This window comes from Rhinolophus sinicus, chromosome 6 (assembly GCF_057876585.1).
Source record: "Rhinolophus sinicus isolate RSI-liver-muscle chromosome 6, RSI-T2T, whole genome shotgun sequence".
Taxonomy (NCBI): Eukaryota; Metazoa; Chordata; class Mammalia; order Chiroptera; family Rhinolophidae; genus Rhinolophus; species Rhinolophus sinicus.
The window spans coordinates 20,917,370-20,943,184 of record NC_142506.1 but is presented as its reverse complement, the minus strand read 5'-3'; the positions used below and the strand labels follow the sequence as shown (position 1 = coordinate 20,943,184).

At 30.9% G+C, this 25,815-nt stretch overlaps 1 protein-coding gene across 5 annotated transcripts in view; it reads right to left on the bottom strand.

Moving 5' to 3' along the window:
- The window catches only part of CSMD3 (CUB and Sushi multiple domains 3), a 1,092,836-nt gene that overhangs the window by 62,330 nt on the left and 1,004,691 nt on the right, over nt 1–25,815 (bottom strand). For all 5 annotated transcript variants that reach the window (XM_088798979.1, XM_088798980.1, XM_088798981.1 and 2 more), the window contains 8 exons: nt 22,966–23,151; nt 22,153–22,347; nt 16,300–16,473; nt 12,785–12,958; nt 9,588–9,761; nt 8,587–8,772; nt 6,468–6,641; nt 4,148–4,330 (listed from right to left, as the gene is read on the bottom strand). In XM_088798979.1, the coding sequence (XP_088655105.1) occupies nt 4,148–4,330; nt 6,468–6,641; nt 8,587–8,772; nt 9,588–9,761; nt 12,785–12,958; nt 16,300–16,473; nt 22,153–22,347; nt 22,966–23,151 (1,446 nt within the window). The remainder of the gene's footprint in view (nt 1–4,147; nt 4,331–6,467; nt 6,642–8,586; nt 8,773–9,587; nt 9,762–12,784; nt 12,959–16,299; nt 16,474–22,152; nt 22,348–22,965; nt 23,152–25,815) is intronic.

Here is a 25,815-nt window from a genome sequence, read left to right as displayed (position 1 = left end):
ATAAACTGAGTAAAAACAAAGTGACCAAGTTCTAGAAATTATTTTCATTGAGTTTTCAACATTTCGTAAACAAGCGTCACAGACACAATGTCTTATATGATTACTCTGTACTATATTTATTTGCCATTAGTGCCATAGTGAATTTTTGAAATACCTTAAAAACAAGGCTATGTTGAATATAATACTAAATTTGCTGTAACATAAGAAGGCATTGAGTATTTTATGGAATGTAAAGCTATCGTATGAATATGAAGTTGTAACTACAGTTTCAGAAAATACCATCTATATCACTTGCTGTCTCTTAAACATTTAATTTTGCTTATCCTTTACAGTGGTGCTGTATGTTATATGTGTATGTAGATAGGAAACTTACACATTTTATACAATTACAACAAGACAGTCTAGGTAATATTTTCAGGAGAACCAATGAGATAGAAAACATTTCTACTTCCACTGTCAAGAGTAATTACCTTCTTTTACATTCATTAGTACCTGCCTAAAGTAACAATCTGGTCATATGTATTTATGTATCACAATCCATAGTCTTGACACATCCCAAGAAGGATTTGAAAAGTATCATCCTTGTTTTTGAATTTTGAAATAGGGATCCAGGCTCAGTCAATTTTTTTTTTTTTTTTTTTTCACAATAAAAATTAAGAACTTCTCTAGTTAGGGTGGTTTCCAAATATGGACAAATTATACTGCTATACCTATCCTCTTCTCTTTAATTCCTCCACCCTTCATACACACATTATTCTTACTTAGAGCATTATTTGAATTAGACATAAGTAAAAATAACTTAAAATGAAAACAGGTAAGTGCATCATCTATCATGAGTAAGGGATGAAAGCTCTGTGGACACAGTGAAGAGATGCAACAACTACTTTGCTTCTGCCATATTGATATTTGGGGGAAGAGGGGTTTATTGATTCCTGTGAACATAGCCTCATTTATGTTTTATACTAGCTGACAATGCCATCTCTCCTAGAAAATATCATTTACCAGCTGTCAATTCACCTAACTAATATAAATGATAGTTAACATTTATTCAGAAATTATTATGTGACAGCCACAACTTTTCCAAAAATTTTTAACCTCACAACTAATGTTATGAGTTAATATTAATATCACCACCATTTTTTGGTTGGAAACTGAAGCACAGAGAGATGAAGTAACTTGACCAAGGTCCCACAGCTAGGTAATAATAGATTTTCATCTAGTACAAGTTCTACAAGAAGATTCTGATAGCATATAATGAGAAGGTTGGATCTTATTCAGGTTAGTAAATGAATGGCTTAAATGCAATATATTTTTGTCAACTGACCATTTTTTGTGTTAGATAAGTAAGTTACACAAAGAGTATTTTATATGTTTGCTTTTTCTTTTGTTGCTAGAGATATTTTGTATTTTATAATTACTATACCATTTATTTTCTTTTTATCAAGGTGATAAGTAGCCATATCTAAAAATTCAAAAATCAATGAAAGTGTAAGGAAGAAATTAAAGATCGTTTATAAATCCATCACTAAGAGGTAAGGTAATAAAATATTTATATAAATACTTATATGAATATGTATAAATAAATGTGAGTATGTATTCATTTTGAAGTTTATTGCAGGCATTGTACAAAGTACAGAATACACAGTAGTGAAATAGTACCATTTTTTTAAAAATAGAACTATGCTATGCATTCTGTTTTATAATCTTATTTTCTTTTTTTTTTACGTAATATAACAATCAGGGCATCTTTCTTTTATAAAGTTTAGTAACTGGATAGTTTTCCATTATATGTATATTCATAATATACCTAACCAATCCCCTATAGATAAACATGAAACTTGTTTTAGTTTAGTTTTGTTTATCATTTTTAATTAAATATACTCTAGTTTATATATACAACTGTGTACACTAAATTTCTGAGAGTGGAAAATTGGGGTAACTTTTATTTTTAAAAAATATTTTTAATTAAAGAATATATATAGTTACTGAAGATATTATCACAATACACAATTTGATCAACAGTGTAAAGGTTTGCTTGTTTTCACACATCTTGTTCAATGCCATGTGTCATCACCATTAAAAACCTGTCAGTTTGTCAAAAAATGCTACATTCTTTAAATTTGTGTGATTTTATATATTAAATTATTATAACACAGTAATTGAATATTATTATTTTTACATGTTTTACCCATCACATGCAAGGAAAGCTTTTATATTTTGTGGTAAATGCTAAAGTAATATAACATCAGAATATTTGGAATATAAAGAATAAAAATACTTCAAATTTCATCGTTATTTCTGTTATCATTTTTGTATACTTCCTTTTATGCTTTCCTTAAATGAATATCATTTCCCATGATTGTAATAGAGTGCATAATTTTGAATCTTACTTTTAAACTGAGTTTTACATGATTTATATTTTCTCATATTGCCCCATGGCCTGTTTTCTGATATTTTATTGACTATACATTATTACATCATAAAAATATACAATTGATATGTCATATTATTCCTAGTGTTCAATTATGTCCTGTTGCTTATTATAATCAATTAGAAATAAAAAATTGCCTCTTTACTATTATGTATTTTCTTTAATATTTTATTTATTTATTTATTTATTTATTTACTTATTTACTTATTTATTCATTTTAGAAAAGAAATCTTCAAAAGTGGAGTTAAGTCAAACCTGTATATATTCTGTGACTATATATGAATTTTTGTCAAATTACTCTAAATATATTATAACAATAAAAAAATACCTCTAGAAATGTATTAAAGTTCTAGTTTTGCTGCACATACACCAGAATTTCATATTAAGACAGGTAGAAAATGATGTTTTGATGTTTATTATAATTTTCTGATACATAGTTGTGTAGACTATTTTTTTATACATTGCAATTTTTTTGCTCTCCTGCATTTTCTGTTCATTTTCTCTGTCCCTTCATCTACAGTAATCTGTTTGCCTAAATGATTTATATGAGCTCCACTTATGAGAAAAATATTAATTTTCCTATATTTTCTACAACTCCTAGTTCATTTTTATCCACAAAGTGCATAATAACAAAACACAGTCAGCACCAAGTTGTATTTCATGTAAAAATATTTTGCAGTTCAGCTGAACAATAGGTTGGCTAAGATATCACCCATGTAATGTATGACATCATTACAGAAACTTTACCTTTGGAAAGTAAACAAGTTTGAGAAATAAAGTGAAAAGTTAAGTCTTACTTAGCATCTTTTGCTCAGCAACTTTGTTCATGAACTCCTTTCCCCATAATAGCAACTGAGTTGCAAATCTCTCTTAATTAAGATAATTAAATTTGGTCCCATTTTTAAAAGATAACTATCTTTCCTAGACTATGGATACAAATTATAAACACAATAAAAGCTTCCGAAATATAATCAATCAAAAAACTATCAAGAGGTTCTATTGGGAATCATTTCTTATTTATAAAACCAATACATTAGATAGAACATCAAGTAACTTTTATAAATACTTTTGTAAGTTTAATTTTTTGCACTAAAATCATCTCCAAAGGAACGATTTAAAATACAAGGATAATTTTGTAGCAACATTTCATTTTCTAGCCAATCATATAAAGGTTTAGTTATGTTAACTGAGTCAGCAAGAACAATTAATAATTTTACTCAAACACATGAAAGTTTAAAAATTCTAGTTATAAGCAATGTACTCTATAAATAAAAACCTCTTTACATGTGGGCATCTTTCTATATCTTTCCATTTCTACAGGTCTAAAACCTAAAACAGATTTTGAGGTAATGTTGATGTAGAGCAACCTACTTTTTTCCTGTTAGTGTCTATAACATAGAGTACTAGGATAAATGGGGGGGAAAAATAAAACTTTTTACGAAATAATTTTTAACTTTTCCAATCCAGATGTTTGCTAAGATGTGAAAATTTTTTGTATATAAATGACCTGTAAGATGTATATTTTTAATAATTATTACATAGCACAGTTCTCTTACAGGATGCTGTCAATAAAACTGGAATACTGCTGATTTTATTCCATGGTTGGGGACACAAAGAACTGACAGGAGTAATTTCACTAGTAGTAGTAACCAATTGAATTTGGATATACATTGAGTTTCAGCACTTTCAATATATTTAACTTCTGCTTGATATTACCTTTGCATTCTGGCTGCCTTCCAGTCCAACTGCCATTAGCTAAACATGTTCTTTCTTCCGAGCCATGAAGAATATAACCAGTATCACAAGCAAAACGTACAGAACTTTGGGTTCTGAAATCGCTTTCCTGTCTAGAACCATGACCGGGGGTACCTGGATCCCCACATGTACCAGTAGCATCACCTGCAATTCAGTACAGTTCAAGTTAATTTATTTCAACAAACATTTACAATGTTTATGATTTAGTCCAAATTTCTTGTATACATTTACTTTTATGCATGCTATTTTTAACGTGGTAAGTTGATTGGGTAAGATCATAATTGATATTTCCCATCTAACTCCAGTCATAAGAAAACACCTAAACAAAAGAGAAAATAGTTGCAGAGTATGGTGTTATTTTCCTTATCAGTGATATCTAGTCTTATCAAATAGGTTAAGGACCATTTATTAGTATTTCTAGAACTTGGTTAATGATCAAGTAAATGGAAATTTTATAATTGACAGTATTATGGGCTCAAATAACAAAGGTTTTATTTAAAAAAAATTAAAAAATGGATTTGGTAATTTGCATGTTTCCTTCTCTGAATTTTCTAATGACTGAAAATCTTGTTTTCGTTGTGAAATTAGAACTGTGATTTTTTTCTTTTTTGCTGGAAAAATGCAAATGTTACAATATAGTATTTAATGTACTCTAAATTTTCACCCCTTAATTTTCTCTACCAATGACAATTGACCAAGATAAATGAACTGCTTATTTCTCATACATGTAATATAAAAATAAATTGTGAATAAGATTAGAAACTGTGACTTAAGTTCCTAATAACGATTTTGTTCATGACTGTGTGTTCATCTTTTGATTTAGCGTTAAGAATTTACACAGTCCTTTTATCATTTTTAAAATAATTCTACTCAAAGTTGCCACTATGTTAGGAGATGTTGAGACAGAGAGAGAGAGAGAGAGAGAGAGAGAGAGAGAGTTGAATACATAAGCATTGAAAAGGCTCTCTGTCTAGATGCCTTTTTTAACATGCCCTGTGTATTTTGAATCCTTATTTACACTTTCTCATTTTCATGTGATGTAATATTAACAACCACACAAAACTTAAAGATAAGCATTTCACATTTAAATATCCATGTACGTTTTTTTTTTCACAATTCAGTAGCAGTTTCCTAACATACTGTGGTATATATGTGTGAGTTTATGTGTTTTTATGTATAATACGTTACTTGAGTGAATTAATTATGAGTTATTTCAACGTAAAGATTTTAATTCTCATTAAAATCAATTTTACAGTCACATTAAAATGATAGTTTTTTTAAATCTGTACATTAAATTTGAAGTTCCAGGAAGTTACTTCATGGGGATTAACCACCAGTTATAAGGGCATTCTGAAATAAGTAATCACTACATAACTTTTATCTCTAAAGGAAAAACAATGTAAAACAATTCCTAATAAATGTTTGCCACGATCTCCACAGAGATAAAATAACATAAAGATAATGAACACTATATTAATTTTAAAAAACAGGGAGAAAAATAAGCAGCGATATCTGGTAAAAACAAATACAATAGATAGTATCAAATAGGGAGGAATCACAGATCTAAAACTTAAATGACATTTTTGATGAAAAGCAATAAACAGGTTGAAAAAGATTTATCAAGTACTTTGTGAAAATTACTAATTTTAAAAAGCCTTAATATTCTTTTTTTCTAATATATGAATAATATAGAGCACCATGGGGTTATAGAGACTCAGAAGTTACATGTTGCCTTTTAATAACAACGGAAGGAAAGATAAAAATCTTTCATAAAACTTGTCTTAGTTTAACTTAAGACATTTAAGGCTTTATTTAAAAATATGCTATAAGAAATCAATTGTTTAGAAAGTTTAATATAACTGAATTCTATGAGAAAATCACTGATATAACATTGCCTTCTGGAGAAAATTATATTTGGTATCTGCTAAAAGAGAATAGCTACTTAAACTTGAGTGGTTCACCATTTTAATGAACAAAAACACTTTACACAGAGTAGCATCCTAATACCACTTAATTGTTTACATTAGCCAAAGCACAATTCTAAACATATCTGTAATTTACCATCTATAAGATAAGTATTAATTCACGCTCTGAACTTATAGTACCTTAAGAATTCCAATAATTATATAAATGATGTTATAGCTTCTCTTAGATTTTTACAAAAGAAATGTATTATTTTATCTCTTTAGATTTTTTTGTGTAGATATTTCTAATAATGATAATAATAATAAAAATAATAGTATAATTTCCAACAAACATCATCCAATTTCTCAAGTAGTACCTGAACAATGAGGTTGTGATCCACTCCAATGACCATTTAATTGGCAAGTCCTCGATGAATGGCCTAGAAGGACACGCTTTCCTGTGCAGGAATAGTGAACAGTAGACCCAAAGGTATACTTCTCACCAGACAGGACTGCATTAGGAGGAACGCCAGGGTGTCCACAGTCAATCACTACAATACATAATTATTGAATATAAAATATTTTATATCTCCTATCAAACAACCTGCACCAACTTTTTACAAAATAAACCAGAAGTAAATTATCTGCTCAAATATATACAACTTCCAGAAGTCAAATATCTATGTGAAAGCTCCATTTCAAAAAAAAAAAATACAATGGGAGTTTCAGTTATAGGAGCAATTCTGTTAACCCACTCACCCTGAGTAAGTAAGCATGAATGATTGAGTAAGTATAAGTCAGCATGTGTGGGGCTCGTGAGTGTACATTCACATGCTTATGTGCATGGGTGTGAAGTGCCTATAAAGCATAGACAAAGATTGGCTAAATAAGGACATAGGGTGCCAATATGATTCAAAATAAGCCCATAGAGAAGTTAAAAGGAAAGAACTTTGAAGGTAAAGGACAGGGAGTAAAGATGGATCTGTGACACACAATCTAATATGTGGTCTTGAATAATTCCATTCCAGATCACTAATGAATTAATTACGGTGTACAAAGAAAATGCTCAGTGGTCTGTTAAACAAAATACTGCTAGGCACAGCAGAATTAGATGTCAATACATTGTAGAATTTTCTTTATAACCTAGAGGTAGTTTGGGAACTTGCTGTGTGTCCACTTACAATTGAAACTTGGAAAAATATTGAGTGCAACATGACTAGAGTGTTAAATAGCACACAAGGGGACATAAACCTAATAAAAACCATTGAGTATTTAGCACACTACCAGGGAGTGCTACAGGAAATAAAGGCAAAAAAGTATATGAGAGCTACAAAAATCTGAAAAAGTTCATGTTTACATGTCCTATGAAGGATTTTTAATTTTAATGTTATAGCCACATAAGGCCAAGTTATTAAATTAGTCAAACTATTAGACCAGTCAGTCTACAATAAAAAGTCAAATACATTTTAAGAAAGCGATCGACGATTGCCTTAATTATTTGCATAGAATCTGAAATTTAATAGACACTGCATAAAATTTTGTTTCTTCCTGAGGGCATAAATGATGTTACAAAAATTTCAAAAATCCCACCTCATCAACATGAAGAAAGTACCTTTAGGTAAAATATGATCATAAAATAATTTTATAATTTTAAAATTAGGCATAACCAAAAATTACTTGCACAATGATTTCTTGACACACTACTCCTCCAATCTATGGTTTTCTTTCCTATTATATCCAGGATTCACCAACTCTTTGAGAAACATATGTATATTTGAAATCTATCAACTGACTAAATTCCAAAAATTTAGTGTTTACGTCTCCTTATATAATTTTTAATTATTTCTGCTAATTTATTTTCTCACTATACATGTCAATTATAGGCATAACTGCTATAATTTTTCTTATTTGTTTTCTACAACTCAAACATAACGTATAACAAAATGTGCTCATTAAATGTTCACTGGCTTTAAAGATGATGTATACTAACACTAACTGCGTCCATATGTGTATGTGTCTCAATATAATAAATATTTATATTCAATAAGTTTTAAAAATATGTTTGTCTAAATCCTCAAGTATTCTGAAGCTCTGGTGACTGTTTACATTAAGACTAATAATATTGCCCTATATTCAATTTGAAATATTAGCACAAAAGTAAATCAAAATTTAGTTGCCTCTTATGGAATGGTAATATCATAGATATGAAAGATGTCTGCTTTTCATCTGCTCTATCAAAGTTCAAAATGAAAGAATGATAGAAAGATATTCATTACATTAATATTAATTAAAAGGACATTTGGTCATTGAATTGGCACAATATAAAAAAGTGTAGTTTCAAAACAATGAAACAATAAAATTAAGCATTACATTAAACTAATTATTACAAACAAAATCCTTCTGATATATACCTCTAGATATTTTATTATAAGACAATAAATCATTCATGTTGCTTCCATGGCACTTCTCGAGAAATAATTCACATTATCTACTTACTGATACATTCTGGTAAAGGTTTGTCCCACTGTCCATTTGGTTGACATATCAAAACTGAAGACCCAAATAAGAAATATCCAGGATTGCAGTCATAGAATACTACAGTACCATAGGTGAAATTTCCATGTTCTATTTTGCTTTCTCTTTTGGAATTGGCTGGAATTCCAGGATCAGAACAGTTCACCACTAAACAAATGTCAAATGTTAAAAGGTATGTTTGAAATAACATGCATACACCTACATTGAATTCCATAAGAAATTTAATTTCAGTGGTAAAAAACAAATCAGAGATTCAAGGAATAAAATTAATACATGGATTATCTAAGGTAATGAAGTCAAATCTTTGTTGAAAATTTAGAAAAAATAAAAACTGTGTTGCAATTTTTTAATAGCAACTCCATAAGTATTCTGCTGAGTACAGATTTTTAAAATGATAAGCTTTATCATTTTTTTTTATAAGCTTTAGTTAAACCATGAGAAATATAAAAATAATGATTTGATTGTATTTTATTGAACAATATGAACTATATCACACTTTTTTGCAAAATGGAAAACACCAAAAAATTCTCTTTAATCTTTTGTCACAGTGAAAACAATAAATAACCCCTCCCCCATACAGGTATCATGGTAATCCGGGCCTCGAGTATATTTTTTCTAAAAATATAAGGAAAATAAATGTCAAAGGTAAGATCCCTTAATTATGAAGCAAATTGCAAGTAAAACGGATTTAATGACTTTTTACATGCAGCCATAAAATAGGTACAAGACAATAAAGTTATTCAGTTGAAACAATGCCTGCCAGTTTTAACTTAAAAAAAGTAAGTTAGAAAGTAAGGAAAAAGGAAAGCATCGCTAATGAGATGACATCAACACTGTACCTTCTTGTTTTATTAACTGAAAACTTTCCACTGTTCTACCCAAGCTGTTTCAAATGTTATCACCTATGTTTACATAGACACATTATTACCGTGTGCTAAGCTGGAATACAGTTAGACTTTTACCTTTGCACATTGGTGGAGGATGGCTCCACTGTCTGTTGGCCTGGCACTGTGCCTTTGTTGGCCCTTGCATAAGGTACCCAATATTGCAGGAGAATGTGACCACATCATTAAAGTTGAATCCATTTCCACTTGTTCTTCCATAAATTGGACTGCCAGGATGACCACAGCTGACAGCTAACAGCAGTGAGTGGGGGCAGGGGAAGCACAAAAGAGAATATTTGGTTATCAATTATCATATGACAATTACCATTAATTATTTCAAACAATGTAGAAAGATGATTACTTTTATGCAAATATATATATATATATATATGTGTGTGTGTGTGTGTGTGTGTGTATATATAGATGTACATACATCTATATATATTTACTAATGCAAAGGAGCAATTTAGAATGCCAAAATGAACTGTATAATAAAAATATTATATTAGTAAGATATTATTACTTACAATTGTGATAATTTTATGCAAGTGGTGCTGAGATGTGTAAAGATCATGGTATCTTTTTATTCTCTCTATTATTTTTAAGGGAATAATACTGAAGAATAAAATCTGGGAATGACTTAAATTCATGTAATTAGTTAATAGCAGAAAGGAATGAAACTCATGAATTTTCCTTTTCTAGTTAAGTTTTAAGAATTGGAAGATACGCCTGTTGTTTGCATTCAACCTTGAAATTAATTTAATATTTATATAATCAATTTTTATGAATAATAAATTGATGAGTAAAAGTGTGTTTGAAGAATAATTTAATGTGACTACATAATATGGACAACAAAATGATGTTGTATTAGAATTCTTCTTACTGGTTTATTTTCTTCACAATTGATATTTGATAATTTAGCACAATTTTGTTTGGGAATAATGGTATCAATTAGATGAATTATTTAAACTCTTTTAGTGTTACAGCTCTATTCTAGATTTTATGGAGTTCTGGCTTTTCCCAAACGTTGTATTTCTATGAATTGTTTTACTGCATTATCTCACTCTATTAATCAGAGCAACTCCAGTAACAGTGCTTCATTACTGGGCACAGCAAAAACTCATAGTCATTTATAGTACTTTTGAAATTACCCAAGAGCAATTATTTTTTAGCTGTATTGTTAATGTCAACCTACTCATATGGAAATTTAACTGCATCTTATTCTTGCTAAAATTATCAATAAAGTAACCAGTTTTACCCTATGGACCAATTTTCATTTATAGTATCAATTATTTAACAAGGAAAACAGGGGTATTAGTTGGTTATGCTTCAATATAAATGAAAGCGGAAAAAAATCTCGGACCAATAAAAGCATAATACTACTGTTTTTAAATCACCAGACAATGTGTGTGTGTGTGTATGTGTGTACACTCATGTGCAAGAGCATATGCATACAACACACACACACACTCCTTAGAAAAGTAATTTTAATTGTTCACTATATGATCTATTATCCTATTAAATCTCAACCCACAAAATAATTCTCCATGAAAACAGAACTCAAATAAATTTCTATTGATTGGATAAAACTTTGACAGTGATGAAATTTATACATATGGATATAATTCAGTCACAGAATAAAGGAAGTATTTTCTGTTAAGACAAAAAGTCCCATGCATTATTTATCTGAAGCCTCCAAAATCTCTATGGTGTGATCCTATGATATTACAATTACAGCATATTTGCAGAGTTTATTCTCATTTTCTAACACCAATTTTAATTTAAATGTCAGTAATTGGGGATGGAAATAAGAAAAAAACAAACACTTTGATAATTGACTTTCAGATCCAAAATGGGATAGCTTATGATGTGAAATATTCTGTACTGCTGGGGATTCAGTGGGGTAAGAAAAAGTAACAGCATTATCAATATTCAACTATATAATGATTTTAGGAGTATGTATAACAGTCATAATAAATGAGCAATGGGCAAATCTATATCAGATATATGGGAAACACAGAGCACAGCAGGTGTATTTAAATAATAATAATAATATGAAAGTATTATTTTAAAATCCACTTTATTTTTCATGTGTGAATTCCTAACTAAATTAACTTTAAAAAGATCAGATGGATACTTGTTAAGTTTGTGAGATATTTTATTAAAACAATTCCAAAATTAGCTATGGTTATACAATTTTGTATGAATTTAAAAATAATAGAAAGAGTGATTGAAAATAAGTTTTTAAATAAATTTTAAATATTTTATAATCTTTTATGACAAAACATTATAATGACACCAGCTGTGTGTATGTAATCTTGATGCATTTAAGCATACTATGGATTTTGAAGCAAAAATTGGCCATAATGATAAACTCTTTCAATCATTCACTTTATATACTCATATAAGGGAATTAGAGCCTACAGATAAGAGTGGACTGAAATGAGAACAGTTTTTCAAGTCACATCTGATGACTCCTCCACAGACAAATTACACTTCATGAGGATCTGATTTTGATGTGACAGTCATAGAATAATAATTATTATAAAAAATTTATCCAAAATATTTTCCACTATAAAAAGTTCCATAGTATCATATCGCAATATTTATGCTATTCCACAGTGGTCTCAAGAAATTAAAGGCGTTATAACTAAAAATTCATCAAGAATGCACCTTCTATACAGAAATATGGATTTATAAATAGTTCATATTTATATTAAATACCAGAAAAGCTGAATTTAATTTATTGTCTTTATGATAAAACATAAATAATAACAGGCATTCTAATATTTTCTCCCTGGTTTTATGTGCTTCTGAACTCATCCCACTTCAAAGACTAGTGCATACTAGTATAAAAAAAGAATTGTGAGAATTTAGTAAGTCTTCATCTGTAAACATATACAGAGGGTGCCAAAAAAAAAGTATACACATTTTAAGAAAGGAAAAAACTGTATTAAAATTGTAATACTCAATGTATGCCGATAACAAAAGATGAATACAAGTCACATTTGACTTCTGCAATTACAAGAGGTGCTCAAAGTGGTTACCATCAGGGTGTTTTTAATACACTTTTTTCCTATCTTAAAATGTGTATACTTTTTTTGGCACCCTCTGTATATGTATATAGATTTACCTATAGAGGTGTATGTGTTTGTGTGTGTGTGTGTGTGTGTGTGTGTGTGTGTGTGTGTACTTACATATCTTACCTAAGAATATAATTATTGGTAATTGGGTGAGAACAGATGTCTCTAATTACTTTTGCCATGCTTACTTACGCACACAGGATGGGAGCTGACCAGACCAATTGTGATCCTGTTGACATATTCTCACTGAGGAACCTATCAATCGAAAACCAGGATTACATTGATAAACAACTGTGTCTCTGTATCCGTAGTTTTCTCCAATGACTTGGCCATTCACAATGAGTTCTGGAATTCCACAGTGACCCGCTGAAATGAGTCAGAAAGAAATATTTTTAATATCGTGATCTAAGTTTATTTGTGTGTTTATATACATATGTAACATTACTAAACTTTTAAAGTTTACTTAGAAACATGCCACACATGATGCAAACATGATTATATGGCATAAAGATAACTACAGTAAAATGCCATATATCAGAGAATTAAAAGAAAATCCACTTCTAGTAACAGTTGGGTCTAGAAGAAATTAGAAAACATTTCAATCTGTGTAAAAAAAATATATAACATCAAAATTTGAAGAATACAGACAAAGCAGTGCTTAGTGTGGAAATTTACAGCATTAAGTGTTTTTATTAGGAATATATATGATCAATGACCTCAAATTCCATGTTAAAAAGAGAAAAAAGAGGAGCAAAATAAAGAGGAGAAAATAAAGTTAAAGTAGATGGGAAGACATTAAAAACAGTTTAAGAAATGAAGAAAATAGAAAATAGAAAAACTATAGAGAACATTATCTAAGCTACATATTCTTTCTTTAAAATCAGCAACAAAGTTGTTAAACTCCTACTAGCTAATTCTATCAACACAAGAGAACAAAATTACCAATAACAGGAATGAATAAAGTGATAGCATTACAAGCTTAAAGAAATTATAATAAAAGTATAAGGAAATGTGAAGAATAACTTTATGCCAATACTTTTAACAGTTTCGAATAAAAAGAATAGTGAAGATATGGAAGCAATCTAAGTACTCATCTATAGATAAATGGATAAAGAAGAGGTGGTACATATATACAATGAAATATTTATTATTCACAATAAATAAGAATGAAATCTTACCACGTGAGACAACATGGATGGACCTAGAGGGTATTATGCTAAGTGAAATAAGTCAGATTGAGAAAGACAAATACCATATGATCTCACTTATATGTGGATTTTAGAGGACAACAGAAATGAATACACAAAAAGGAAACAGACTCACAGATGCTGGGAACAAGCTGATGATTGTGAGATGGGAGGGGGGCTGGAGGACAGGGTGAAAAAGGTGAAGGGATCAAGAAATACAAATTGGTAGTTACAAAATAGTAATGGAGATGTAAAGTACAGCATAGAGAATATTGTCAGTAATGTTGCAATAACTATGTATAGTGCCAGGTGGGTACTAGACTAGTCAGGGGGATCACTTCGTAAATTATATAAATATTTAACTACTATGCTGTACACCTGATACTAATATAAAATAATAATGGATATTAACTGTAACTGAAAAATTCAAAAGGAGGGAAGGTAAAGGGGGATAAGAGGTCCAAATTTCCAGGTATGAAACAAGTAGTTACAGAGATGTAAAGTACAGCACAGGGAATATAATTAATAATATGGTGATAGTGTGGTATGGTGTCAGATGGTTTCTGGACTTAACATGGTGATCACTTCTTTAGGTATATAATATTGAATAATTATGGTATACACCCAAAAGTAATATAGCATTGTATGTTAGCTACATTTTAATAAAAATCATTTTAAAAAGAAGAAAAAGGCAAATTCTTTGAAAATCATATCATACAAGAAGGAACACAGTATTAAACAGAATACTTCAATAGTCCTTTATCTATTAAAATATTTGAAACCTTAAAACCCTTCCCACAAAAAAAAACAAAAAAACACTCAGACTCAAACGTTGTCACTGGTAAATTCAATCAAACACTTTCACATGTGAGAAGAATGACTGGACTACATGAATTCAAAAGCTCATTCCAAGCATAAGATGTTAGTTAGGATTTGCTTGTTTGGCAACTGCACTTCCCTACTACCAGTACCAACATCCTTTAAAATTTATATCTGATGTCAACACTATGTCCTTAGTAATGGATGATGATGTTGTCTTCGCAGACTGAAAGGAAATGTTTGTTCATAAATATTCCTTTTATGCCTGACTCTTCAGAGAACTGACTCAGAATTCTAAATAGAATAAACCCCCCCTCTGTATACAATATTCAATAAAGAATACACGATAACAGTTTATCAGGGCATAGGGCCATAAAATACAATATTTTAGATTTAGTTTACATATACATTTTCAAATTTATGAGTGAACTAAGTAATCTGTCATTGAAATCAGCATAACCAAAATCAGTTTAAGAACTATTAGGAAACAGTTTGATTATTTAATCTTACATTAATATATATTTAATTATTTATTGTTTTCTTTTTATACACATTTACATGTATATGATCTTATAAAGAAACAACTGTTGTTAGGTTTCCAAGTATGCCTATTAACAAATATGTCTAACGGGGGGTGGGGGAGAATTTTACCGAAACCTCTAACTATACTTTTTAACTTTCAAATAATAATTGCATTACCATGAATATTTTCAAGTATATGAGCAAAACAATATGTATTTAACTTGTTAAAGTATAGACTTTTCTGCCATGCATCATATTTTTAAAAGTAAAATTTTAGAGAGAAAACATTGTACAAATGTTGCCATACCCTCTTCATAATAATCAACAATTTTTAAATTAATAAACAAAAAGATTACGTCTTGTTCCCAACAGACAAGCGAATAATTAGAACAATTTCCATTATACCTAATTCCACACTGGCTGTCAGGTCTTGATATCATTTTAGAGAAAAACAAGGCATATAAATTATACTCTTCTTGTAATGTTAAAGAAATTATTGAAATATTTGAAAAAAGAGATAAAGTATAAATCATAATGTTATTTTAATAATAAAAGAGGAGGTGAAGGAAGAAAAGGCTAGTGCGGTTTCTTTTAATGCAGTTTTTTATAATGAATTCAAAGAACCCTAAAGGGAAAAAATCCTATTAGCTCTAAAATCAAGTTTAAAAAATATATATTTAAAGTTTCAATGAAAAGTAATATTACACATGTTCAAAATCTTGTGAAATAAAAATGGAGAAAGATATTTAAATGTGGAAATTATTTTTCTTCTTTGGTCTTTAACCTTACGAAAATAGGTGAAAGGAGAATTGACTATGGTTTACAATGAATTAACTGCTACACCAATTAATCCAGCTGAGCATGCAGACATATAATTATCAGCAATTAGTTTTCACCTTTTTATTTTCACCATGCTTGAAAGACATTGTCTCTCCTTAATGCCATAAGATTCTCATTTGGAATACTAGTTGATTAGCTTTAAGAGTAGTCTGTTTAATAGCTTTTCTACTATGAGACTTTTTTTTTTCCAGTTAAATAATATCAAGTTATTTCGAATCCTTACTTATGAATATCAGCTGTCACCTCATATTACGGAAAAAGGGCTGCCTTCCTTCCAGGGGGAGGGGAGGGAAGGAGGAATGGGGAAGAGGTTGGTTAAAATGACTTCAAAATCTGTACCTAGGCATCTGGTTTCAGATCCACTCCAAAGACCTGAAGAAAGGCATTCCCGTACAGCAGAGCCCACAAGCATGAATCCTGAATCACAGGTAAAAATGGCTGTGGAGCCATATGAAGTTTGAGTTCCAATCTTATTTCCATTTGGAGGTGTAGGTAGTTCTCCACAGGAAATAACTTCAAAACAATAAAAAAGTTAAAAACATAGTCAATATGCACTTGTAACAAAACCATGTTTTTAATGTTTTGAACTCCCTATGATTTGACATATTTACATTAAAACTGACATCTGTAAAATCTGTCTGAATGAGTGTGAAAATGTAGAGAAAATATATGACATAATTTAAAATGTATCCTCTTTAAGTTCCCATAAAACCTCTATGTTACAGTGACAAGTGATGAAGCTATTTTCTTTTGTTTCATTTATTTATTTTGTTCTTTAGATGCCACTTATAAGAGAAATCACATGATATTTGTCTTTCTGTCTGACTTACTACACTCAGCACAATACCCTCTAGGTTTATTCATGTTGTTGCAAATGGCAAGCTTTCATTCTATTTTTTCAAGGGTGAGTAACATCCCATTGTATATATTTGTACCACCTCGTCTTTATCCATTTTTGGATTCAGGGACACCCAGGTGGCCTTCATATTGTAGATACTGTAAATAATGCTGAAATAAGCATATGAAGGTACATGTTCCCTGATATAGCATTTTGGGTTTCTTTGGATAAATACCCAGAAGTGGGATTACTGGGTCCTTCTTTGTCTCTGTTATAGCCTTTATTTTAAAGTTTTATTTATTTATTTATTTATTTATTTATTTATTGGTCTGGTATAAGTATTGCTACTCCAATTAGCTGTTTTTGTTTTTGTTTTTTTCCATGTTTATGAAATATCTTTTTCCATCCCTTTACTTTTAGTCTGTGTGTTTTTCAATTTGAAGTAGGCCGCATATGTAAGGGTTCTGTTTTCTTATCCATTCAGCCCTATGTATTTGGACTGGAACACATAACCTACTTAAATTTAAAGTAATTGTTAACAGATATGTAGGTATTGCCATTTTATTATTCTTACTTTGTATCTTTTTTTTTTTTTTTTTTTTTTTTTTTTAACTTAAATAAGTCCCTCTAGCATTCCTTGTTATACTGGTTTGGTGGTGATGAACTCCTTTAGCTTTATCTTGTCTGGAAAGCTCTTTATCTGTCTTTCAATTTTAAATGATAGCTTTGCTGGGTAGAATAATCTTGGTTATAGATCTTTGCTTTTTATCACTTTGAATATTTTGTGCCACTCCATTTTGGCCTGCAAAGTTTCTGTTGAGAAATCAGCTGACAGTCTTATGAGAGCTACCTTTTAGTTAATTAACTATTTTTCTCTTGCTGCTTTTAAGATTCTCTCTTTGTCTTTAACTTTTGACATTTTAATAATGATATGTCTTGATGTGGGCCTCTTTAGGTTCATCTTGTTTGGGACACTCTGTGCTTCCTGGGCTTGGATATCCATTTCTTTCACCAGATTAGGGAAGTTTTCCATCATTATTTCTTCAAATAGGTTTTCAATTCTCTTCTTCTTCTGGTACCTCTATAATGCAAATGTTGGTATGCTTGATATTGTCCCAGAGGCCCCTTAAACTATCCTCATATTTTTGGATTCCCTTTTCTCAATGTTGTTCTGATTGGGTGTTTTCTGCTACCTTATCTTCTAAACTGATGATTCAATTTTCTGCTTCATCTAATCTACTGTTGATTCTCTCTAATGTATTCTTCATTTCAGTTATTCTATTCTTTGTTTATGACTGGTTCTTTTTTATGTTCTGTCTCCATTTTTGTGTTTCTTAACTCTTTGTTCAAGTTCTCCCTGAGATCACTGAGCATCCTTATAACCAGTGTTTTTCAAGTTGTAATCTGATAGATTGCTTGTCTCCATTTTTAATTCTTTTTCTGGAGCTTTGTTCTGTTCTCTTATTTGTGACATATTTCTTTGTCTACCCATTTTGGCTGCCTCCCTGTATTTGTTTCTATGATTCAGGTAGGGCTCCTATATCTCACTGACTTAGTAGAGTGGCTTTATGAAGTAAGTGTACTGTGGAGCTCAGTGGTGCAGTCTCTCTGTCACCAGAGCTGGGTGTGCCAGGTGTGTCCCTTTTGTGGGTTGTGTGTCCCTTGTGTTGTAGTTGAGCCCTGGTTGCTGTTTGCACATAAGTAGAAGGGATTGCCCCTCTGGCTGATTGGTTGTGAGCAGTGGCTGTGAATACAGTGGAGGAGCTGTGGTGCAGAGGCAGACTATACAGAGCAGGATTCACTTTAGCAGGGCTCTGGTGCCTGCCCAATCTTCCCATTGGATATGTCATCCTTGCAGGCAGCGGGATGATTCTCCTATAGGGTCTGAAGCTTACTACTGGGCATGCCAGCCCTGTGGCTTCCTAGGAGGGGACCAACTGCAGGTCAAATTTATCTGCAGTATGTGCTCTGCCTAGGGCCACCTGGCATGAGCCACAAAGCAATCCATAAATAGCCACCACTTGTGCAGCACTTGGAGGTGCCTTAAGAGATCAAGCTAAAACTAAGGCCATCTGCTGCTAGTGCCTGGGTTAGGGCTGCTCACCCAGAGGTAAGGGACATACCAAAGCCAGATGATGCTTTTCTGAGTTCTGTGAACCTCAAGAGATTTTAGGAAAGTCTGTAGCATGAACCAAGGCAGGCAATTTGTACAGAAAAGCTACTGGAGGAGGCTTGGATGAGCCCAAACGTTCAGTGGGCAGGGTCACATAATCACCAGGGTGGGTTGGATAAATGGTGTTATTAGCCAAGTTGATGGAGACTCAGGTATGGCAAGTGCCTGTTAATGCTCGCCTGGAGAGGGAGGGCTCAACAAAGAAACAATGGCTTCCAGCAGTTCTATTGTCAGGAAGAAATCTGCCCCTTCAGCCCTTTCCTGAAGCCAGACAACTCAGTTCCTCCCTTTATTTCCTTGGCACCCTTTGAGCTGCTGCCCCATCACTGGAACTCAGAGTGAGTGAGTCCGTGTGTGGGCCCTTTAAGAGGATCACCTGGGACTCTAGGAGTCCTCTGTCTCACTGAGTCACAATCTCCACTGGTTTTCACAACCAGAAGTTGTGGAGATTTATCTCCAAAGCACTAAAATCCTGGGCTGCAGACCCTGGTGTGAGGCTGGCAACCCTCACTTCTCCGTGAGGGACCTCCACAGCTGAGATATTCCTCCCAATTTTTAATGGCCCCACGCGGTGTGTGACTAGCCTATTTCGTGTTTCAGCCCCTCCTATCAGTATCCAGGTGGCTTTTTCTGTATGTCTTTAATTGTAGGGCTTTGGTTCAGTTGTATTTAAGATGATTCTCAGTGATGGTTGTTCTATAGTTTAGTTGTAATTTTGAAACGTGGTCATGAGAGGAGGCAGGCACAGCATTTACCTGCTCTGCTATCTTGACCAGAAAGTTTGTGAAGCTATTTTCTTTGTGTCTTTTGTTTAGGCAATCTGATCACTCAGCAGGTTGTAGTGAAAAATAGAAAAACACAGAATTGAAGGGCAAATAACTCATTAGTCCAAAATCTTTCTCTGACTTATTAAGAGACATTGGACAATGCCTTTGACCTACCTGAACCAAAGTTTCCTCATTATCTAAAACAATGCTAAGATAGTAATTATAATTATTTTTGTTGAGGGCCCTACAGTTTATAAAGAGCTTTACATGTAAAATGCCGTTTGATTCTTACAAGAACCATTAGATATAATTATATTTCACATTTTATTTGTAGGTTTCAAAAAAATGAAAAAGAGAGATTAACAGACTTGTTAAAAATTCAGAACACAGCTCTTATGGATTTATATTTAAAGACTAAAAATAAAATATTGTTATAGAATAAAAATAATAGCAGATTATGTTGATTGAGTCTTTATTTTGTACCAGACACTATTACTAGTGCTTTCACTTATGTAATTCTCAAAACAACACTATGAGGTAGGTATAGTCATTATCTGAGTTTTATACACTAGGATATCATCACATAGAAGTTAAGTAACTTTAATAAAGCTACACAGTCTGCAAATAGCTAAGCCAAAATTTAAACCCAGCAGTCTAAGCCCAGAATCCAATCCTTAACCACCAGCCCATGATGCTTTATTGTGGCTCCAGCTCCAGCTTTCAGCTCTAGACTTTAGATTGTCATTAGATAGACAAATAGAAAATTTTCAAACTTTGTATAATTGTATATAAACTTTTAAATGTACTGATTGTTTCAAACTACTCCCCTAAATAATCCCTTGAGGTACATATAATATTTATTCATATTAACAACACTAATATTTACATTATTTTAATGTAAAACATGAATAAATGGAGGACCTGAAAAATTACTATTCTTTCCATTTTCTCAATGAACTGTGATTGAGTCCTCATTGGTCCTCATTCTTAGCTGTGGGCAAGAACCTGGTCTTATTTATCAATTAAACCCTTCTACATAATAGAGGATTGAGCACAAGGGAACCAGACAAACATTTGTTGAATATGTGAATAATGTTTCTGTTATAGATAATGTTTCCTAGCTCCTTGAAATATCTCTATCCTATATACCATTAATATATATATATATATATATATATATATATATATATATATATATATGAAGAATAATAAGGCTGAAGGCAGAAGAAAGTCCTGGGACAAATCTCAAAGAAATAGGGCAAAATTTTACCAAAGAGATCTATGTTTTTAGAATATCAAATATAATTTAGATATACATTTTGAGATTTTTAATTCATTGATATAATTATCTTATAAAATGGGTAACCTCAAAACCCTATGCTTAAATTGAGATTAAGAAAATAAATTGCAAAATAGACTATTAATAGAATAGTAGATACCTGTGTACTTATTACACATACAAAGCTGTCTGCCCTATTAAACTTTTTATTCATCATTAGACTTCTTTTTCCTTTTTTGGCTTTTTTATAAATTATCACCGTCTGTGCCATAAATGCCAGAGTTGCATTGGACACAAAATAAAGGATGAATTTTCAGCCTACCACATTTCCTGGCACAAAGTAAATAATAAATGTAGTGAAGGAAGTTCAAAGAAAGTTTAAGATATTTCATCTGAATATCCTATGTACAATTAGTGTATCTACTTAGACATTGGACATTTATATTGCAATGTAAGAATACATGGGAATAGAATGACTTAATATGTTCTATTTTATTCAGTAAATATTTAATAAGCTACTGCTGTGAATCAGATTCTAGCTGATATTTTCAACACATCACACCATTAAATCTTTATAACAACAACTGATAGGCATTGCAGTAATTTTCTAGTTTAAGAAATTTGGATTTAAACGAATAAACATTATATAAAATAGTGATTAAAGCCAGAGGCTGTAGTCAGACTGCATGAGTTGAATCCCATTTCTCTACCATTTATAGGCTCTGTGACTTTTGCAAAATGATTAAATCTGGGATAAGTTTCCATTTTGATAAAATTAATAATATCAACTAATTTACAGGATTGGAACTAAGGAATAAATAAAGTAATGCATGAAAAGGGCTAAAAGCAGTGCTTGGTTGGTTATAAGTATGCAATTAATATTATCTAGTTGTTATAGTAAACGATAGATTTAGAATTCAAACATAGGATTTCTGAATCCAAAGCCTATTCTTTTTACATAAGCATTTACTAATTTAAAAAAGAAAATGGAAATTTTTAAAGTGTAATCAGAATAAATTACTGTTGACATAACATTATCTCATTATTGCTATAGTGTATTTGTTAAAGGAAATGGTCAGGCAATTCAATCACCAAAGATAGCCTATGAAATAAGTTTAGCAGAGCGTATACTTACTTTGGCAATATGGTCTTTCATTTCTCCAACTCCATGTACCATTAGGAAGGCATTCAATAGAAGCAGGACCTAACCCATGATAACCAGGGTCACAGCTGAAAACTACCTTGGTTTTATATTCATAGTGGGAGCCATTCACAATTCGCCATCTTCCATGTTCCAAGGTAAAGGAGTTGATGCTTGGACATGTAACAACTATACAAAAACCAAAAACATAAATGCTAATAAGTCAGCCATGTCTATTCTATCTAATTTAAACCAACATTGTCCAATTCTTTTCCTACCAAATATTTTATCAGAATTATATCATCATTATATAATATTTTTTTTACCTTTTAAAGTAGTAATGGCAGAAATGGGAAATATTCTAAATGTAGGTAACCTAGAGAATACTGACAAAAATTGAAAGTTATGGATCATCTCAGCAGCATCATTAATACTTATAAAAATCACACCTGAATGTATTGAAATATAATTTTATTAATGTAAACTTTAAAAAAAAAATGTTCAAGAGTCTGTGCATTGAAACACGTGTGGATTGATAAATTACTTTTTACAAAATAAATGAAACTTTGTTATATAAAGTGAAGAGTCACTTCAATTTTTGGACATAAATATTCTGGAGTTTCCAAAATTAGTGCAAAGTCTTCCAATTATTTATAGTACCTGACAGCTAAATTAACTTTTATTTCCCTGTTAGACATCACACCTTAATTAAGGGATTAGTTCTAAAATTTAAAGAATATATAAAATTTCAGATCATATAAGATGCCAATAGAATTACAAGTGATAAAATTTCCTTAATACACATACCAACACAGCGAGGGGTCTTGTTATGATTGCTCCAAGTTCCATCTGATTGACATACAGCAGTGGTAAGTTCCTTAGATGATAATCTATATCCATCATGACAAAAATAGGTAACTCGGGTTCCTACCAAGTAGTCTGTTGTAAGTATTCCTCCATTTTTTGGAGCTTTAGGTATCCCACAGGAAATTGCTAGAATAAATACATGCAGATAAGAATCAAAGAAACAGTAAAATACTGAATTTATTAGATAGATCTCTTAAACTGTAAAGTATGTAACACTATTTGGAATTTTATTAATTTCTCTGAAACAATTTCAGAATACCTCCTAAAAACACTTTTCTGAACCATAACTTTTTGAATAATTTATTTCAAACTCTTAATTGAATGTGTTTTTTAATTGGTGAATCATCCATTAGTATGCTTTATTTTCCGTTTCTTACTTAGTTTCTTGTCAGCATGTGAATGGCTATCAGCATTTATATAGATTATATAAGAATGCAAGTTAGGTATATATGGAGTGTATCTAGTGCTGACCCATGACTGGACCACCACATAGCAAACTTGGTCAATTCAACTTGATAGATAATTATTAAAAATTATAACGGTGATAGTAGCCAATACTCATCAGGACTTTGGCCAGGAATAAAACAAACAGATTTATTTTACCTGGAAGCTGGATATTGCTTTGTCTTAGGTCCAGCCAAACTCTATATGCTTGGACACCATCCATGGAATATCATATGCATGACATGTTTAATAAATGTAAAGCCAGGATTTATTGTCTTAAAACCTAGTTTGGATCTTCCTGCATTTCACTGATATGTCTTAGATGTCTTGGTTTTTATCTACAATAAATCTGATTTAGGTGAAAATTAGTTTTATCATAATGTGATAATTATAGTAAAATTTTATATTTAAATAGTTTATTGTATATAAGATATTTCCACATCTTATAAATTCAAAGGACTGCACAGAAATCCCCTAAGATCAACTGTTTTCCATCTTTGCTCTACAAGTACACAATTTGTATCTTCAAAAAGAAAAAAAGTAAGTGTTCAAAGAATGCATTTGCCAGCAAAGCCCTAAGTAAGATGATTTGTATATTTTATATTATAGTCAGTTATGTGTAAATATTTATACATATCTCTGAAGCAAAAAGATTAGTGTATTTGAATATGGGTGTAGCCCCAGAACAAGGTGGAGTTATCATACTGGTATGTGTACTGTATTACCTCTATAAAATCAGCAATTTCTGACTTCTGAAACATCTAGTCTTGTAAGTTTCACAAAGAAATTCTAGACTTGTAACTATATTATTCTTATATCAAAAGAAATAGAGAACAGAAAGATATGACATAAGTAAAGTATAGGTAAGATCCATGAATTTGAATGTTTACAAATGCTGTGTTCCCTTTACCAATTCCAATTTCAAGCTAAAATTGTTTCTACTTCTCTCAAAAACCTATCATTAAGGTGTTTAAATTTAACTAATCCATTTGAATTGACTATAAAGTGAAAATATCTTAGTGAAATCTATATTAAATCCTCAAAACTGAATGGGAGATTCCCTTCTGGAGAATAGTTTGATCTTCTGTAATTTGATAACCTGCAAATTATGAACAAATTTTGATCTTTTGTAATTTTGTAATCTGCAAATTATAACACTGGCAATAAATTACATAAGCAATCTCATATAATGATGTTATTATCCCTGCTATCTAATTACAGAACCTCTAAAATAGTGTTGTAAATGTAAATGGTTTCCTGATGTCTGTCTGTTAAAGAAATGTTTATATTTCCACTTATGACTTCTGGGAATTTCAAAACCAAAGATTGAAATTCCCAAAGATACTAACTGATCTTTTAAAAATTATACATTGTTGGATAAGTATATATTGAACTTAAATCAAAGTAAAAAAGGAACACAGGTTAAATAGTATAGGTTCCATATATGTGGTTAGTATAAAATGGCTATATTTTAGAACAACAACAATAAAAACAAAACAAAACAAAACAAAACAAAACAAAAAAAAACACTAAAATGATAGTACAACAGCTGTGCTTGTGGCTAGCTTACAATTGAACTTCTCAGCTATAAAAGGAAAATGAACTAACTTCAGAAGGACCATCATCACTCAGTGGTGTCAAAGAGGTTTCTGTACAGAACTCTCCAAAAAAGCACAAATTAAAAATGAGGCAGCGAATACAAAGTGACAGTTTCTGCAAACATTATATAATATTCATTGTGTAGTGAGATGGAAATGGTTCAATTCCTGAAGGAGGAGATGATCATGGTTTAATTTTTTGAGGGAAAAATCGAAGAATGATTATGATGTATAGATGAAATAAAAAAGCAAACCAAACACAAGTAGAGATAGTAGACTAAATTTTCTGTCTTTAACCATGCTCACATTGTGTACCCATAGATCAAGTAAATATATGTGAGGCTGTATGAGACTGAAGAGACAAGAACAATAAAAATGAAGAATGCAAAACAAATTTGAAGCAAAACAAAATTTGCATTGTATGAATTCCTCTTCCCAAAGACATTTAACAATTATATTTTAATTGTCTATGTCCAAACATAGATAGGTCACATACAACAAATATTTTTAGAAAATAATTACTCTTTAAAAAATTTTTAGTGATAATAAAAGATCAATTTTGGAAATTTCTCCTTGAATTATAAATATTTATCACTTTACTATGCAAATATCATCTTTTTAAACTGCATTTCAATATACCTATTCTAATTGTATAATGATTTTAAATCAAGAACAATGAAAAAACATAATTCCGTATATAAATGTCATATTATATACCAAAAAAATCAATGAAATTATAGAGCTGACT